This window comes from Trachymyrmex cornetzi, unplaced genomic scaffold (assembly GCF_001594075.2).
Source record: "Trachymyrmex cornetzi isolate Tcor2-1 unplaced genomic scaffold, Tcor1.1 scaffold313, whole genome shotgun sequence".
Classification (NCBI taxonomy): Eukaryota; Metazoa; Arthropoda; class Insecta; order Hymenoptera; family Formicidae; genus Trachymyrmex; species Trachymyrmex cornetzi.
In genome coordinates, this window is record NW_017297828.1 from 5,019 (window position 1) to 24,863 (window position 19,845).

The 19,845-nt window shown below is 29.7% G+C and overlaps 2 protein-coding genes across 2 annotated transcripts in view; both read right to left on the minus strand.

Annotated features, from left to right (window-relative positions):
- Window positions 1-581: 581 nt before the first annotated feature.
- LOC108762652 (protein argonaute-2-like) lies at window positions 582-14,813 on the minus strand. Its single transcript, XM_018509731.1, has 20 exons — window positions 14,537-14,813; window positions 12,295-12,447; window positions 11,837-11,986; window positions 11,369-11,533; window positions 9,132-9,237; window positions 8,373-8,545; window positions 7,458-7,552; window positions 6,567-6,965; window positions 6,233-6,427; window positions 5,654-5,774; window positions 5,141-5,505; window positions 4,949-5,068; window positions 4,604-4,877; window positions 2,690-2,842; window positions 2,457-2,610; window positions 2,269-2,362; window positions 2,032-2,195; window positions 1,585-1,849; window positions 1,124-1,308; window positions 582-1,053 (listed from the first exon to the last, which is right to left on the minus strand). Exons 1-20 carry the CDS (start codon window positions 14,547-14,549, stop codon window positions 966-968), a joined length of 3,432 nt encoding a protein of 1,143 aa, XP_018365233.1. The 5' UTR covers window positions 14,550-14,813; the 3' UTR covers window positions 582-965.
- Window positions 14,814-16,996: 2,183 nt separating this feature from the next.
- The window catches only part of LOC108762653 (protein argonaute-2-like), a 6,841-nt gene continuing 3,992 nt past the window's right edge, over window positions 16,997-19,845 (minus strand). The window contains 7 exon segments of the mRNA XM_018509732.1: window positions 16,997-17,465; window positions 17,536-17,720; window positions 17,997-18,299; window positions 18,346-18,456; window positions 18,530-18,623; window positions 18,717-18,870; window positions 18,950-19,102. Coding sequence (XP_018365234.1) covers window positions 17,378-17,465; window positions 17,536-17,720; window positions 17,997-18,299; window positions 18,346-18,456; window positions 18,530-18,623; window positions 18,717-18,870; window positions 18,950-19,102 — 1,088 coding nt within the window. The 3' untranslated portion in view covers window positions 16,997-17,377.

Genomic DNA, 19,845 nt, shown 5'->3' on the forward strand with positions numbered 1-19,845 from the left:
TGGAGTACAATTGTGTTACTCTATAATTATAAAACAAACAACAAAATGAAAACTGATTACGGAAGTTATACAAATATATAAAATATTTGCATAATTACACAACCTATATGCCAATGCTATTGACTGATTAATAATTAAGATCAATTTTTTTATTATAAAAAAATTAAGATACTTATGTGTATAATGTTTTACATATATACCATATATGGTAATATACATTAAAATATTGTATATTATAATACACAATATTATAATATATATTATATATATTATATTATGTAACATATCCCTACCCAGGTAGCAAGCTGCGTCATTTTGACGTCAAATGACGTCATTTTGACGTCAAATGACGTCATTTTGACGTCAGCTTGCTACCAGGGTAATAACACAGGGACGTCTATTCAGGATAATCCTGAGGAAGTCTTGTGCTGTTAGGGATTTTATATATATTATATATGTATATAGTATATAAAACACGTATGTTTATGCTTATATATCCATTTACTAATAATAACATAAAATTCATAATTTTTTTCTTTTATAATTTTAAGACAAAGTATATTTTAACATAGTTTGTGCTACATCGTCCATCTTAAATTTTTTTTTCTTTTTGTTGTATTATATTTTTCCTTAACGTGTAACTGAAACATGATGTATAAATGCAAACAATTATCAATTACATTATCACTAATTAATCGTAGAAACTATGCTTAATTTACATATTAAGAAAGGGCTCGGCACAAGATACATTTTTCGGCTGATTTTCAGCTACATTCACGTCCCTTACCTCACTAATCCCCCCACATCAGGCTGAAAATCGATCGAAAAATGCATCGCGTGCCGAATTCTGCAATAAGAGAATCTATATAATACAATTATTGTCCAAAGGAAATACAATTAATTGCCATATCTCAACTATAAAGGGGTCCCCACATAGAACTCTTAAAATCATAAATAATATATTATTAAATGAAATACATCGGCGAGTCTGGCATGTTTATTTTAAAATTTCTCTGTTCCCTTTCTAAATCAGCCAAATTAAAGTTTGGATTTCTGCAAATAGAAACAATGTCTTATAAAACGTAATCGTAAATAATATTCAATAATGTAATTGATCACTTACCCTTGTAACAAGGCTCTTCCGCGAAAAGCTGCTAAATGAGCATAATACGTTGGTGCCGGATAGCTTACCGATCTTGTACAGCGGGCATACATATGGCAAAGAAAATAAGTCATTTCCTCAAGCTGATCTTCGTTAAATTTAGAATCGTTGCATATGCATCTGTATTTTGTAGGCCTCGCTGTACCCTGCATTTACAGTATAATCAACATTTACGTATCAAATAAATTCTATTTGATTGAAGAAACATGCGTTTGTATAGTTTGCAAATTTAATTATTTAATACATATATACTTTGAAGTATCTTGAAGTAAATTATTATAATTATTACGAGTTAATTATTCTTAATTGCTATTAATCATTGTATAATTTTTTGTATGTTGGTATTTGTTTATAAACAATGAGACATTTATAATTATACATATAAACATATTAGTATTACAAAAACAAACCGATGATTTTACCTGAATACTCGCATGTGATACGAGATAAAAATCGATATGATCTGGATGTGTAATAGTTGTATCGACAATTGTACCCGCTCTCACATTACCGTTTCTGTCATCTGTTTCATGTTTATTTGCAGGAAAGAGACGCACATGATGTCTCTTCTGAACAACCATGCAGGTAACTTCAATATTACCTTTATTGAATGTTTTAATTGCATTTTTAATAGCGTTTATTTCATAAAACATAACTTGAGGAAGTTGTCCTTCGCTAACTCCGTCTCTAGGTATTGATATAAATATGGAATTATAATGTATACACTAATAAATTTCTTATTTATTCTTAACTGAATATTCATAACCGTTCATGTCTATGTAATAGTTTTTCTCTTTATATATATATATATATATATAAAGAATTTATTTTTAATAATTTATATAATATTGAACATTACTAATACATACCGGTAATAGATGAGTCTCCGCGGTGCAGACTTTGTTTGCTGATAATAGATATTAAGTTGTGATAATATTATTGCTTCAAGATCTAAAATCATTTCTTCTTTAGGTGGTTGAAGTCTGAGTGTAACATTATACTGGAAAGCTGAATTATTTCTACTTGCAGCAACCTAAATTAATGACATTTTTTATCAACACACATATTCACATAAAAGAAAAACTGCGTTTAATAATTATACAAACCGCCGCTATAGATGGTGCACTTTTAGAATCGGGGGCCGGATGAGTTACATCGGCACCAACAAGCATACAAGAAATGTTGCTTAAACATGATGGCCTGAGAGGGGGGAAAAAAACGAAAAAAGAGAAAACGGTTTTATTCGAGACTACAAACATTTTTATAAAACAAAGCATAAATATTATTCACTCACATATTAACCAATATATGATTGATGCCATTTAGTTTTGAATTTATTTTTTGTAGAAGATTTTTTATTGTAGCATTTTTACATGCTTTCGCATTTGTACTTTTTATACACTGTGTCAAAACACCTATGTCCATTTCGGTGATTTTTTTTACGTTCCCTGAAATAACGATAAGTATCATTAGATTGATTTATATTCAGAATAAGAAAGCATAATGAAAAGAACCACATGTACGCACCATATGTTACGTTTGTAGAACTTGGTATGACAACTATTATCAATTGTAAATGTTTATATTGATTGAAGTAATTTGTGATACCACTTAAATCGTTTGTATTGAACTTTTTAAATGGAATTTTAGCGGTTCCAATGCTCATACCAACGAATCTTGCTAAAAAAATGGATTTAATATAATAACAAAATGTAATATGGACACAACTATATAACATAATTCAAAATAATAAAGAATTGGAAAGAATACAGGCGTTAGGAGTCAAGCGCAGAAGACATCGCGCAAATAGTACACTTATGAAGCTTGAAACATCTTTTTTCAACAAACGCGATTACATATTTCGGCTCATTTTTTAGCCTTCATCTCAGAGCAAACACAAACAGGATGACAGTGAGTCGCTTTGTAGTTATTAGCTAGTATTAATGAAAATTGTAAAGTGATAAAAATCTGATTACAATTTTCATTAATACTAGTTAATAACTACAAAGTGACTCATTGTGTTTGATACCGACTGGCTAACATATCAGGAACTGGTTTTTGAATTGTTCATGGTAATGTTTGCGATACCCCTCACAGTACACCAACATTGAAATAAGGTTACAGTAACTTTAAATTGTATGATTGTAACATTAAACGGAGATTAATAAACCTACCATTAACCTCCTAGTAACATATAATCGTCCAAACTGATTACATTAACATCCCTGAAACCTTGCATGATAGGTTGTATTAATATTCCTACAATGTGCCCAGGAAAAAAACCTTGTAAGATTGTAACATTAAACGGAAATTAATAAACTTATCTTATTGCAAAAATGAGTATTATTATTGATTAATATCTTATTCCAGAATACATATCATAAAATTATGATTAAAAAAAAAATTTTTCCCTGAATTCGGGAACTAATTTCCTAGTACTTCGAAGCGGTCATCCATCCGATTGTAGCCCACTATTTACTATCCTTGGACTTCTGAAATCGTCTGGAAACCGCTGCACTTCAATGATCCACGAACATCTGTATAATCATGGGTGTATAGCTATGATACATCTCTTCAATTATACGCTTGCTGAGCAATCGAATATGATTGGTTGGATCTATAAGTAATAACCAATTATGTTCATTTGCTCGGCGAGCAGGTTAGCCGCTTTGTCAACTTGAACGTGCCCATTGACATAGGATTCCATTAGCCTTCAAACAATATTAAGATATAAGGTTCATACAAGGTTGCTGTAATATAACCTTTCCACAAAACTATGTAAGATTGTAACCATTCTATAACCTTAATGTAATATCCGGTGCTGTGAGGGACGGTGCTTTGTAATCGTGGTGAGCGCTCTTATTTTCGGGATAATTAATTATATATATTCTTAAAGTTTTTTTGATAAATTAGTTTCTATATTCTTTAATTCGGCATTTTTTATATTTCCCTTCTTTTACATTTTCTTTTCTTTCTTTTTGTTTAATTCTGACGTTTAAATTCTCGATGTAGGGGAGCTGACCATGACAGCTGATAACTTTTACTTTATATATGTTAGTTTGTGTTCGCTCTGAGATGAAGGTTAAAAAATGAGTTGAAACATGCAAGCGCATTTGTTGAAAAAGAAGTTTCAAGTTTCATAAGTGTATTATTTGCGCGACGTCTTCTGCGCTTGACACCTAACGCCCGTATTCTTTTCAATTTTTTGATTTATAAGGAATCTCGGTTAGTTTGATTTGTTATATGGATTCAAAATAGTAATTTTTTTGTTAACGTCTAAATTTACAATTGCAAATTATGCATAATTTTTTTTATGAACAATTAAATATATTATAAATTTTAGAAACTTTTAAAAAATATGATATTATATACACATACAATGTACACACAATAATATAGAATACATTTTAAAATTATAACTTTATTTTTCATATACTTAACCATTTGTTTGTAATGCCTTTGCAAATTCATTTATATCATCATCACTTATATCATCAGCTAATATAAGAATAGTCCATAAGTTAGATTTCAAACTTTTGGCTTCAATAAACTGTTGTAAACGCCATACTCCTCTTTCTACTGTCATCGTTGCGTTAGCATATTTTAATCCAGGAGGAGGCAAAATTCTGGCATCAACCTTTTGCATTTTTGTACTCACAGATAGATTGAACTCATTTTTCATGACAGAACTACTATTTATTTCCAGCATCCTGAACTACAGGCATATAACACAATAAACATAACGATATAATATGATAAATATCTAATAATGTAAATGTCTTTTACCGCTTCTTCTATGTTCTGTTTACGGATAGGCGCAGCGTTTGCTGCTTTTTTAATCATATTTGTGGTTTGATTTTCATCTAGTTTTTTATTAACGGCCTGGCCACTCACAATGGTGCATAACTATGAGTGTTCATAGAAATTTTTATTTATTTTACAATATCACTTGTAGCAAATATAAAACAGCTTACGTACTTCGAGAGGCACCAAGACTTTGTCTCCGTTGGAAGTCTTGCCCACATGAAGAGTAGGCAAGTCAGGCCTCCTTATGTTATATCTCTTTATGTCCCGAAAATATTTTGTTATTGTGTAAGTTACATCGGATGATGTAAACGTATGCGAGTCACAACTATCAGACCATAAATCGAGTACACGGTACGTACGTTTCGAAATTGGTGAGTTAGGTATTGCGTAAGTCACTTTTAAACCTTTTAAAAAACCTAGTATCGTGTTTCTCTTCGAGAATACATCGTTATAAGAAAGGCTTTCTTCCCTGATTCTTGTAATATAAGCTATGTATTCAAGTACCCTTGAATTCATAGTAAATCCTTTATAAGCAACTAAATAAAATATAAGAAATAATATATAGAGATTATAGGATAAATATATTTATTGTAGTTTTTGGCTTAAAATTATTAAACGCTTTAGAAAAATATTGTTTATAATTGAAATGATAAAAAATCATATCGATTAACATGGATATCTTACCATCTACATTTAGATATGGTTGCCACCCAAGTACACCAGAGAGAAATCCACCGTGGGCTAGCGTTAAGCCACCACCTAGTTCCTCGATCCTATCTATATTCCAGTAGAGTGATCTTCCAACCTACAGAAACATAATTTATATCACGCATTTTATATATATTTATACTACATTAACATTAATTTCCTCTAATTAAATTATAACATTTTATAAAGTATATAAATAAATATATATTTTGAAAAATTTAGTTTCTGTCCTCAAATTAATATGCGAAATTAATTTATTTAAATAATTTTAAATAAATGCGATTTATTAAAACAAATCAATGTTATTTATAATTAAACTTAATAAAACTTAATAAAACTTATTAATAGTGCTAGCTAATTTTAATTATTTTAATATTACTAGAGAAGCAAATGGTATTATGGCTCCTCACTTACATATTACGCAATAACTTGATTAACAAACAATATTAAACCTAAAATTTAATGATTACATTCATCCAAGTACTGCTCAATTGATTCTAGACTCAAAGTATACTCTTTTCAATTACAAATATCATCTTTTTATTAATCGCTTACATTAATAAACCGCGATTCTGGTGCATGACGCATGATTACATCCAAGACTTGTAAAGCGGTTTGATCTCTATTTCCTGCAAGACCAGGTCTTAAATTTTTTATCCAGCTAAGATCAATATAAGCCACTTTCCTCATGATAATTTCATATTGTTTCCTTTGTCCCCTATTATTTTCGAACCAGAAAACATCCTGCATCTACATAGAATGAAAAAAATTAAATTGTGTAAAAAACTCTTCTCTTTGATTTGTTCGAAAAATATTTGAATCAAACAATATTATAAAATTTGTTCCATATGTGATAAATTGTGTTACAATTAACATGTATATTACTTACATAATCGGGGAAAGGAAGCTCATTTGCGCTATATGCATTTTTGTTCCCATCATAAGCTGGAAATCTCATGTCAAAATGTTTATTTCTACATTGTTCAAAAATATTTCTACATAAAATCTTAGGAAGTCTGGTTTCTTTCTTGGTTTCTGTTTTGCTGGGCTTTTCATCGAAAGGACGAATATTAATATCATAATGAACTGCATTGGTTACAAACTTATCGCTGAATATAATTTGGTACATATTCGTAAACACAGAAATGTTGTTCCCTATTTTCCCACCACATAGAGGATTTTTTCTCTTTGGTATCATGTCATGATATGCTTTCAATTGTGCAGATGACATTTTTGCCTTTTCATTCTTTTCTTTATGGAATGGATCTGTCAATGCCAGCTCAGATATCTGAAAAAAAAAATTATTTAACTAAATAAATTCAAAATGCAACATATATTCGTAAGATATTTGTAATAGATAATTTATTACACACGCGTGTATAATTATATTTAAAAATAACATATGTATTTTATGTATATATGTACATAACTACTAAGTATAAGCATATTCAAGCCTATAACGGTCGAAGCTAAATCTTCTCAATGCCGAAATAATTCACAGTGAATTATCTATATATCTTATATATGTACATGCATATATACCATATTTTTGAAGTTATTCAAACTGCGCGCCAAAATTTTTCGGACTTTATCAAACACTATTAAACTACTGCAATAATATCACAAGGTAAATTAAATTGACAAGCAAATTCTCAATCTTCGATCCAATCGGCTTCAATATGCTTATACATAGTATTTAATTTCATGTCGAACTTAATAAAATCTTATTATTGTATATATATATATATATATATATATATAACATAATATGTAATCATACATCAAGAGATGTAGTACTTGTTGATGGCTGCTGTTGATACACATCACCACCAATTGCCTGTACTTGTCGATGATCATCAGCAGCACCAATATCAACTATAAAAAATAAAAATGTGTATATCTATATACACGAAACTGTAATAAAATCGGTAGATAGATCTTTGTAAACATACAACTTTTATTTGAAACAGTTTTTTATAAAACTTATATTTTTTTTAGATACTTCGGGATTCCTGTATTTTTTTCTCACCCTGTAGATGTGTGAGTGTGTATGTGTGTGTGTGTGTGCGCGCGCGCGCGCGCGTGTGTGTACACATATACATATATGTATGCATACGCACATATATGTCTAGTGCCCCATTTTAAGAAAAATAACTAAAAATTTGAAGGAAAAACTTATATAAAAATAATATGTAAAAATTATACAAAACATGTTTAATTTGAGACAGTTTTTGGACAATATTTTCATTTTAGAAATTCGTTTAAAAAAATGAACATAATTCTTTTTTCAAATAAAACTAATTATATATTATGATTCAATTTTCCTAATCATTTTACATAAAAAAATCATTAAAATGAGATAAATAAAAAATAAATATCTCATTGGATATTTTGTATTTAATTCTGGTATATTACTTAAATGTGAATATAAACTATCTTATATGTTTATATAAAGTATTTGTTTTTCAATAACTTTGTCAAAGTATTTTTGTACATGAGATAAAAAAAATTAATTATTCGTTTTGTTATGAATACAAATACATTAATACATGAATAAGAGAGCAATTCTACTTTTTAAAAAATTATATAGCTATGAACTTTTTTACATAAATTTTTTTATATAAAACATTTAAAAATATGCTAAATTTAGTAATTGTTGCTGTTTCTGATTATATTGCTACTAGACAATATTTACTTGAAGCTTTTTGCTCCTGTTGAGGTAAAGTTGGTGCTCTGTGTTGCTGCTGTTGTTCCCAAGCTGTTTGTTGTGGGCTCCATACTGGTTGTTGCTGTTGTTGTCGTGGTTGGCTCTGAGGTACTTGTTGTCGTGGGCGGCCCCATACTCCTTGTGGTTGTTGTTGTGGTTGGACTCCTGCTTCTTGTGGTTGTAGCTGCCTCCATGCTTTTTGTGGTTGTTGTTGTTGTGGCTGGCTCTGTGCTCCTTGTGGTTGTTGTGATTGGCTTCGTGCTCCTTGTGGTTGTTGTTGTGGCTGCCTCCATGCTACTTGTGGTTGTTGTTGTTGTGGCTGGATCCGTGCTCCTTGTGGTTGGCTTTGTGCTCCTTGTGGTTGTTGTTGTGGCTGCCTCCATGCTACTTGTGGCTGTTGTTGTTGTTGTGGCTGGCTCTGTGCTCCTTGTGGTTGTTGTAGTTGGCACCGTTCTCCTTGTGGTTGTTGTTGTGACTGACCCCATGCTTCTTGTGGTCCTTGTTGTGGCTGACCAGATGCTGCTTGTGGTAGTTGCTGCAGTAGGCTCTGTGGTGTTTGTTGTAGTGGGCGGCTCCATGCTCCTTGTAGTTGTTGTGGCTGGCTTTGTGGTATTTGTTGTCGTGGGCGGTCCCATGCTCTTTGTTGTTGTTGTTTTTGTTGTGGTGGTGGCGGGGGCGGTGGATTCTTGTTGTTGCTGACCTTGTGCCTGCTTCTGCAAACTCTTAGTTATTTTCTGTTGCTGTGGATCTGGAATTACTTGTTGCTGCTTTGGATCTTTGAGTATCTTTTGTTGTTTTGATGAACCGTCAGAAGTCTGTTTTGAAGTTGACGCAGCTGCTTCCTGCTGCTTTCCTATAATTTATATTATTCTTTATTAAATATATATCTCTTAGGTCCGATTGCACCAACTTCAACTTTGAGCGAGATTTAAAACTCTCTCTATCTCTCCCTCTCTTTCAACTTTAAAGAGAGAAAGTGAGAGTTTTAAGCCTTGCTTGAAGTCAAAGTAATGTTGGTGCAGTAAGGTCGGGCTTTAAAGAATAGATACAAAGTTTTAAAAAATTGTAATATGTACATCCCATTTACATACTTGAAGCTTTCAGCTAATTTAATTTCGCAGAGCTGTCCTGGGTACCCATCATGGAATATGTCGGAATTAATTCCGATCGTAATTATTCCATAGAAAACACAATAGAAATCTAGGAAATAATTGCATAATTCCGATCGGAATCCATTCCGACTTGTTCCATGATAAGTTCCCAGACTGGGTACATTTGGCCAAAGAAAATTAGATAGAGCGGAAGCCGAAAAATTCGCGTATATCGTGACAGTCATCTGTCGAGTCCGACGCACAATTACATTTCTAATTTCATTTTTATTTTATGTGGACAGAATATTAATTGTAATAAAGTATTCGTAGCATTCAGCTTTAGTGTATAGGCTTTAGTGTATAGCTTTAGTGTATGAAAATGAAGAATACCGTGTTTGAATCTCGTTTGCCTTCGTTACTAATATTTTTAAAAACAGCATCAGACTCACAAGATAACACTAATAACACTAGATGGAAAATATATTCCAATCTCATAAGAAAACTTTCCATACTATCTAATCCTGTTTGTTTATGATTTTTTAAATTAAAATATGTCGATATTCATTCCTATCACATTTCTACTCCTACTTCATTGCTGTTTTAACGTAGTGTGCAACATTCGGTCTCAATGAGCAACATTAGTCTAAAATTGTTAACAGTTTTTGACCTATGTCATTTATTATGTTTAAAAATATTCTGCTACAAATAATATAAGATAATATTATTCATAATATATTTAACTAATATATAAAAATATATAACTTTATACATATTTCATATCTTATGATATTAGTAACGGAATACTTTTAAACATAATGAATGACACATCTCAAAAACTCTTAACAATTTCAGGCTGGTGTCGTCTCTGAGAACAAGAGTCGCGTGTTACGATAAAACAGCAATGAAATAAGGAGTAAGAACGGTAATAGACATGAATATCGATACATATTAATTTCAAGTCAAAAGTATCAGATCCTGCCTCTGCATTCAGTAACTCTTTGTACAGTCGTTATAACAATAGTTGCACAGCTTTTTACTGTATAAAATATCTACGCAAATGTCACTATGAGCACATAACAATTGCATAACGAGTTACAGAATACAGAGACTGGACAGCTCAGGATAACGATCATGTAATTTTTTGTCTGAGGGAGAAACGTGAAAAGTGAAATTTTTTTGTATGCACGTGTATATGTACATACATATACAAAAAATTTTTACTCTTCACCTATCTGCTTTACAGAAAAAGTTACAGAATCGCAACCCTGATTTAATTAATTACTTTTAAATAAATAAATACGCAAGTCCTTGTAGCTACATTATGTTATACTTTCTGCACTTATGAAATAGGTTTATTAAAATAGGAATATTAGAGGAAAAAAAGTAAAGAAAAATTATATAAAAAGTTCAGGTTACAGAAAACCTAATGCCATCTTAATTTGTTGACATTTCAGACCTGCGGTTGTCTTTTGTTGCGTCGAACTAGGTAATGCTTCTGAAGGTTGTTTCCCTTCCTCTTGTTGCTGCAAGGATTGTTGTTGCGAAGTCTGTTCTTGCAAAATCTCTTTTGAGGTTGACGCAGCTGTTGTCTGCTTCTTCTTCTTATATTTAATATATATCTCTTAAATAGGTACAAATCAAGTTTTAGAAGATCATAATATACCTACACATAACATTTACATACTTGAAGCTTTTAGAGAGCTAATTTTATTATACAATTGCTTTTAATAAATACATATATAAGTCCTTGTAGCTACATTATGTTATACTTTCTGTACAATAAAATAGGTTTATTAAAATAGGAATATTAGAGGAAAAAAAAAAAAGAAAAATTATATAAAAAGTTCAGGTACAGAAAGCCTAATGCCATCTTAATTTGTTGATATTTCAGACCTATGGTTGTCTTTTGTTGCGTCGAACTAGGTAATGCTTCTGAAGGTTGTTTCTCTTCCTCTTGTTGCTGCAAGGATTGTTGTTGGGAAGTCTGTTCTTGCGAAGTCTGTTCTTGCGAAGTCTCTTTTGAGGTTGACGCAGCTGTTGTCTGCTTCTTCTTCTTTCCTACAATTTGTATTATTCTTTTAATATATATCTCTTAAATAGGTACAAATCAAGTTTTAGAAGATCATAATATACCTATAATAACATTTACATACTTGAAGCTTTTAGCTAATTTTATTATATAATTGCTTCTAATAAATACATATATAAGTCCTTGTAGCTACATTATGCTATACTTTCTGTACAATAAAATAGGTTTATTAAAATAGGAATATTAGAGGAAAAAAAAAAGTAAAGAAAAATTATATAAAATGTTCAGGTACAGAAAACCTAATGCCATCTTAACTTGTTGACATTTCAGACCTGTGGTTGTCTCTTGTTGCGTCGAACTAGGTAATGCTTCTGAAGGTTGTTTCCCTTCCTCTTGTTGCTGCAAGGATTGTTGTTGCGAAGTCTGTTCTTGCAAAGTCTCTTTTGAGGTTGACGCAGCTGTTGTCTGCTTCTTCTTCTTTCCTACAATTTGTATTATTCTTTATTTAATATATATCTCTTAAATAGGTATAAATCAAGTTTTAGAAGATCATAATATACCAAACATAACGTTTACATACTTGAAGCTTTTAGAGCTAATTTTATTATATAATTGCTTCTAATAAATACATATATAAGTCCTTGTAGCTACATTATGCTATACTTTCTGTACAATAAAATAGGTTTATTAAAATAGGAATATTAGAGGAAAAAAAAAAGTAAAGAAAAATTATATAAAATGTTCAGGTACAGAAAACCTAATGCCATCTTAACTTGTTGACATTTCAGACCTGTGGTTGTCTCTTGTTGCGTCGAACTAGGTAATGCTTCTGAAGGTTGTTTCCCTTCCTCTTGTTGCTGCAAGGATTGTTGTTGCGAAGTCTGTTCTTGCGAAGTCTTTTTTGAGGTTGACGCAGCTGTTGTCTTCTTCTTCTTCTTCTTTCCTACAATTTATATTATTCTTCATTAAATATATATCTCTTAAACAGGTACAAACCAAGTTTTAGAAGATTGTAATATACCTACACATAACATTTACATACTTAAGTATGTAAATAATAGAGAAAATAATGAAAATAATAGAGAAAATTTGTATCAGGCAAGTAATCTAAAATTTAAGATTAAAAATGATACTTAAGGTATATGATAAACATACAGTGTTTATAAGAATCTATGTAACTTAATCCATGGAAATGTCTCTATAACTATCACATGCTAAAGTATCCAGACAAGCTTGCGATTATAGGTGTTAAACTTAATTCCTGCCGTTTTTCGTCTCCAAAATTGATTTGTTTCGGAGGGAAATACCTTAATCAAAGTATTATTAATTAGTAATAAAGTAGAAAATGGAGGAAATTGCTTTGATTAAGGTATTCATTCATCTTCCCTTCGAAACAAATCAATTTTGGAGACGAAAAACGGCAGGAATTAAGTTTAACACCTAATAGCTCAGCGTTAGAGTGCTGGACTATCACCCCGTAAAGTCTTACATTCGAATCCCATCGATTCCGATATGCATTTTCAAAAATTGTAAATTTTCGATGCATAATTGTAATTAATAAATTGTATGTAAAAATATAAATGAATTTTACAAAAGAATAATAAAAAATAATAACTGTATTTTAATTATTATAAAAAATTTTTTTTTTAAATAATATGAAATTTACTTTTAAAACGCAATACAATATTATTAATTTTGATAAAACATAACCAGATAGAAATCGATTAAAAACGATATAAAAGCTATAGGAATATAGAAAATCTATCAGAAATTTCAGATAAATAATCTGAATTTTACGAACCAAAAACATGATACGATACTATTAATTTTGATAAAACGTAATTATCAGTTATAAATTGATTAGAAACGATGCAAAAGCTATATGACAAATAATGATACAGGAATATAGAAATTTTCTAAATTTCTGTATCGTTTTTGTCATATAGCTTTTGTATCGTTTCTAATCAATTTATAACTGGTTACGTTTTATCGAAATTAATAGTATCGTATCGTGTTTTTGGTTCGTAAAATTCAAGTTATTTATCTGAAATATCTGATAGATTTTCTATATTCCTGCATCGTTTTTGTTATATAGTTTTTATATCGTTTTTAATCAATTTCTTTCTGGTTATGTTTTATCAAAATTAATAATATCCTATCGTATTTCTATTAAAAAATCTATGAGATATTTCAAATAAGTAATCTGAATTTTACGAATCAAAACCCGATAGAGTGGTATTAATTTTGATAAAACATAACCAGATAAAAATTGATTGGAAACGATACAAAAATTATATGACAAAAACGATACAGGAATATAGAAAATCTATCAGATATTTCGGATAAGTAATCTGAATTTTACAAACCAAAACCACGATTCAATTAGAGTTTTATTCTATCTGATTCTATCGGACTTTTTAAGCAGGGCAGCAACAGTAACCGCGTTTTACTTAATACTTAAAAGTTGCAATGTTCATAAGTAATATTTATCTTTGTATATAATATTTAATAAATAACAAGGATAAAATGATGTAGGCACATTGTGAATGCCAAGTGGAACGTAGCCAGTGCGAATATGTTATTATACTTTTAGTATAGTTTGTTTGTATTGTAACAACCTTGAGGTTGTTGTTATAACTTTGGAATACAGAAATTCAATTTTCGTAACGTTTTCGATTTGCTGATCCCGACTCCGAATCAATGATTTCTTCTTTTTACCTATATTTCTTGCATAGTTTAGTTCTTTTTTTGCAGCTAAAAAGACGTATCATCGATTAGAGGTTGAATCGAGTCAACAAATCGAAAACACGATTAGACTGCATATTGTGAGAACTATAATACATAGATTCATTATACAAATTTATTTATTTCTATATGTTGTGATTACTGATTTGTTTTTTGAAATACAAACAAAAGATGCGGATAATGAATTGAATTATTATCATAGAAGTAATCAATTATATATCGATGCATTTTTAGGAAAAATGGAGACACTTGCTCCGAAACGGTCCAATGTAACAACTGGCACGTACCTTTCTTCGTCATTTTGTCTTAATTCAGTACCAGACGAAGCTCCTAAAATATGTTGCGCGACACAATCACTTGCTAGCTCCGCTGGGAAACAGCTACGATGTTCGAATTGTGTTGTCACTAAGCTTCGCTGTCTCGTATCTCGTCAAACGACAGTTTACCCTCGAATGTTCTCGAAACTTTCAAAGCACATATAATAAGCACATATCAGTAAAAGTAACGGAATTCCCCGAACTCTGGATACCTCGGATTTTCTTATAAACACGTAAAATGTCTGATCAACGATTGGGGGAACAACCAATCATGTTCATTTGCTTGGCGAACAGGCTAGCCGTTTTGCTGATTTGAAAGTGAAGTTAATTCGTTAGATTCGTAATAATTCGTATAGGCGTGCATTTCGTTTCACATGCATTATGTGCATATAATGAATCATTTATCCTTGTTCAACATTTGGTAAACAAGGATAAATGATTAATCGTGTGTGAAACGGAATGCATCCTAGATTGCGCGCTCCCATTAAAAATGCAAAATACATAGTTCAAAACATGAATGTAGATATCTATCTTGTAACATTTATTATAAACAATTTTACATATATATGCATTGCTATTCTGTCTGTGTGTATGTGTGTATTATATATACCACACGTACTATCCTAGAACAGCAATGAAAATAATTATTTCAAAAAATTACTTCAAGCATATATAAATAATCAAGATATTATATACAAAATATCTTATACTATACAGGATGTTTCCTATAACTTAACCGTCTAAAATATCTCCGTCATTTTTAATGATATGAGAAAATAAAGAAGAAAATTCGATTCAGGGGCACATATTGTTGTTGAGCAAAAAATTTTTCTCAATGTCATATTTTTTAAATTTTCAAGATTACTTCCACTTTTTAAAATAAAATTGTATGATTTTTTTTTTACACAATATGATTCCTCTAATAATATTCTGAATATAAAAGTATTAAGGTAGTGATATAAAAAAACAATAGTTTACGAGATATTTTATACTTTATTCTGTCACATGTTGACATAAAATATTAAATATCTCGTAAACTATTAATTTTTTTTATAATCGTACTTTATTACTTCTATGAACAGAGTAATGAGATGAATCATATTGTGTAAAAAAAAATAATAAAATTTCACTTAAAAAAGTGAAAATGATCTTGAAATCTTAAAAAATATGACCTTGAGAAAAATTGTTTACTCGTAAAATATATGCCCCTTCGAATCGAATACTTTCTCTTTTGGTAGTTTCTTCTATCATTAAAACCAACGGAGATATTCTAGATTCAAGTTAGAGGTAACACCCTGTATATTAAGTAATTAAGATTATATGTAGTACTTCGTAAATTCCTTAGATTTTCATAAAACGTTTAAGTATGCAGCTTGCACTCTTGTCAATAGAACATAAAATATTCTCGCATATATTCATCACTAGCTTTGCGTAGCTTTCACGCACGCGCGCGCGCGCACTTTCCATATACAAATGTTATAAAATATCTCGCATGAACACAAATTTTTATCGTGTTTGTTTTGGAAACCATTTTTATTTGACTTTTTATTTTACATATACATAATAATTTTTTTAATTCTATATTGATACATAAAAACTCATAATTATAGTCGAATATGGTATTACAACGTTCATAAACAATCAGTATTATTATTATTGTATGTGTAATGTATGCAGAAATATCTAGATAACTTCCTGGTTAATAAAAAATTAGAATTAAGTATTTATGAATTAGAATTGATAAACATCGTTCAGAAAATTGTTTAGTTTATCATATTTGGACGCGAAAACATGTAGTATATACATATGAACATATCCAATCACCATTCATTATAATCCATACATTAATTATCTATTATAATTCATCGCTATCTTTAATTCTTTTTTATGTTTAGTGCTCTAATTAACATAAACAGTTATGTAAGTACGAAACAAGTATTTTTTAGCATCATAGTATTATATATATGTAAATATGTATACTTTACACGGATTTAATTATGGAGTACAATTGTTATTTTATAATTATAAAACAGACAACAAAATGAAAACTCATTACGGAAGTTATATAAATATATAAAATACTTGCATAATTACACAATCTATATGCCAATGCTATTAAATGATTAATAATTAAGACCAATTTTTTGATTATATATAAAAGATTTAAGATACTTATGTGTATATATATATAATATTTTGCATATATAATATACATTATAATATTGTATATTGATGTACAATATTGTAATATATAATATATATTATATTATATATTATATTATATAACGTTATATATATATGTATATACATATATATATTATATAAGAAATGTATGTTTATGCTTATCCATATACTAATAATAACATAAAATTCATCATTTTTTCTTTTATGATGTTTAAGACAAAGTATATTTTAACATAATTTGTCCCACCCCAAACATTTTTTTCTTTTTGTTGTATTATATTTTTTCTCAACGTATAACTGAAATATGATGTATAAATGCAAACAATAATCAATTACATTATCACTAATTAATCGTAGAAATTATGTTTAATTTATGTATTAAGAGACAAGGCTCAGCACACAATACACTTTTCGGCCGATTTTCAGAGTTTCCCGTCCCTTACCTCACTAATCCGCTCACATCAGACTGAAAATCGACCAAAAAGTGCATCGCGTGCCGAACTCTGCAATAAGAAAATCTATTCAATACAATTATTGCCCAAAGGAAATAAAATTAATGTCATATGTCAACTGACATATCTCAACTATAAAGGGGTTCTTACATAGAAACTTTAAAATCATATATCCTTAAACGAAATACATCGGTGATTCTGCCATGTTTATTTTAAAATTTTTCTGTTCCCTTTCTAAATCAGCCAAATTAAAGTTTGGGTTCCTGCAAATGAGAACAATGTCTTATAAAACGTAATCGTAAATAATATTCGATATTATAATTGATCACTTACCCTTGTAACAAGGCTCTTCCGCGAAAAGCTGCTAAATGAGCATAATACGTTGGTGCCGGATAGCTTACCGATCTTGTACAGCGGGCATACATATGGCAAAGAAAATAAGTCATTTCCTCAAGCTGATCTTCGTTAAATTTAGAATCGTTGCATATGCATCTGTATTTTGTAGGCCTCGCTGTACCCTGCATTTACAGTATAATCAACATTTACGTATCAAATAAATTCTATTTGATTGAAGAAACATGCGTTTGTATAGTTTGCAAATTTAATTATTTAATACATATATACTTTGAAGTATCTTGAAGTAAATTATTATAATTATTACGAGTTAATTATTCTTAATTGCTATTAATCATTGTATAATTTTTTGTATGTTGGTATTTGTTTATAAACAATGAGACATTTATAATTATACATATAAACATATTAGTATTACAAAAACAAACCGATGATTTTACCTGAATACTCGCATGTGATACGAGATAAAAATCGATATGATCTGGATGTGTAATAGTTGTATCGACAATTGTACCCGCTCTCACATTACCGTTTCTGTCATCTGTTTCATGTTTATTTGCAGGAAAGAGACGCACATGATGTCTCTTCTGAACAACCATGCAGGTAACTTCAATATTACCTTTATTGAATGTTTTAATTGCATTTTTAATAGCGTTTATTTCATAAAACATAACTTGAGGAAGTTGTCCTTCGCTAACTCCGTCTCTAGGTATTGATATAAATATGGAATTATAATGTATACACTAATAAATTTCTTATTTATTCTTAACTGAATATTCATAACCGTTCATGTCTATGTAATAGTTTTTCTCTTTATTTATATATATATATATAATTAGGTGGTTGAAGTCTGAGTGTAACATTATACTGGAAAGCTGAATTATTTCTACTTGCAGCAACCTAAATTAATGAAATTTTTTATCAACACACATATTCATATAAAAGTAAAGCTGCGTTTAATAATTATACAAACCGCCGCTATAGATGGTACACTTTTAGAATCGGGGGCCGGATGAGTTACATCGGCACCAACAAGTATACAAGGATAGTTGCTTAAACATGATGGCCTAAGAGGGGGAAAAAAACGAAAAAAGAGAAAAAGGTTTTATCCGAGACTACAAACATTTTTATAAAACAAAGCATAAATATTATTCACTCACATATTATCCAATATATGATTGATGCCATTTAGTTTTGAATTTATTTTTTGTAGAAGATTTTTTATTGTAGCGGCATTACATGATCTCACAGTTTTACATTTTATACACTGTGTCAAAACACCTATGTCCATTTCGGTAATTTTTTTTACGTTTCCTGAGATAATGATAAGTATTATTAGATTGATTTATATTTAGAATAAGAAAGTATAATGAAAAGAATCACATGTACTCACCATATGTTACGTCTGTATAATCTGGTATAACAACTATTATCAATTCTAAATGTTTATGTTGAGTGAAGTAATTTGTGATACGCCTTAAATCGTTTGTATCGAATCTTTTAAATGGACTTTCAGGCTTACCAATGTTCATACCAACGGTTCTTGCTACAAAAATTAATATAATAACAAAATGTTATATGAACACAACTATGTAACATAATTCAAAATTGCAATTTTTTGGTTAACATCAAAATTCACAATTGCAAATTATGTGTTGTGCATCATTTTTTTATCAACAATTAGATGTATCATACATTTTGGAAACTTTTAAAAAATTTGATATATATATATATATATACATATACATACATACAGGGTGAATCAGAGTCGTTGAACCAACTTTTTACACTGTGAGAAACTTGTCGACTATATACATAATTGTATTATACGTGTGCAGTCAATTATTCTCTCATAGGGTAAAAAACTGATTCAACGACTCTGATTCATCCTATATATATAGGGTGTCCCGACCTTTTTTGCCAGTCACTTCTGTGTAGATAGAGCGGACTAAACTGAGTCGAAAAGTCCTCTACCATTTTACAATTTTCGCAATAGTTAAACAAGATATTAATTACTAAAAATTGCAAAATATTGGTCTTGAATAATTTTTTACTCAAATACTATCAACTTTACAGAAAAACTGCAAGAGACAAAAATTATTTATTTTCTTCTCATAAAGTTCTGAGAATTTTTTCAGAATATTTTATCGACTTTTTAGTACTGCATTTTCTTATTTTTATCAACATGAAAAAATGCGGTATTAAAAAATTCTGAAAAAATTCTCAGAACTTTATGAGAAGAAAATAAATAATTTTTGTCTCTTGCAGTTTTTCTGTAAAGTTGATAGT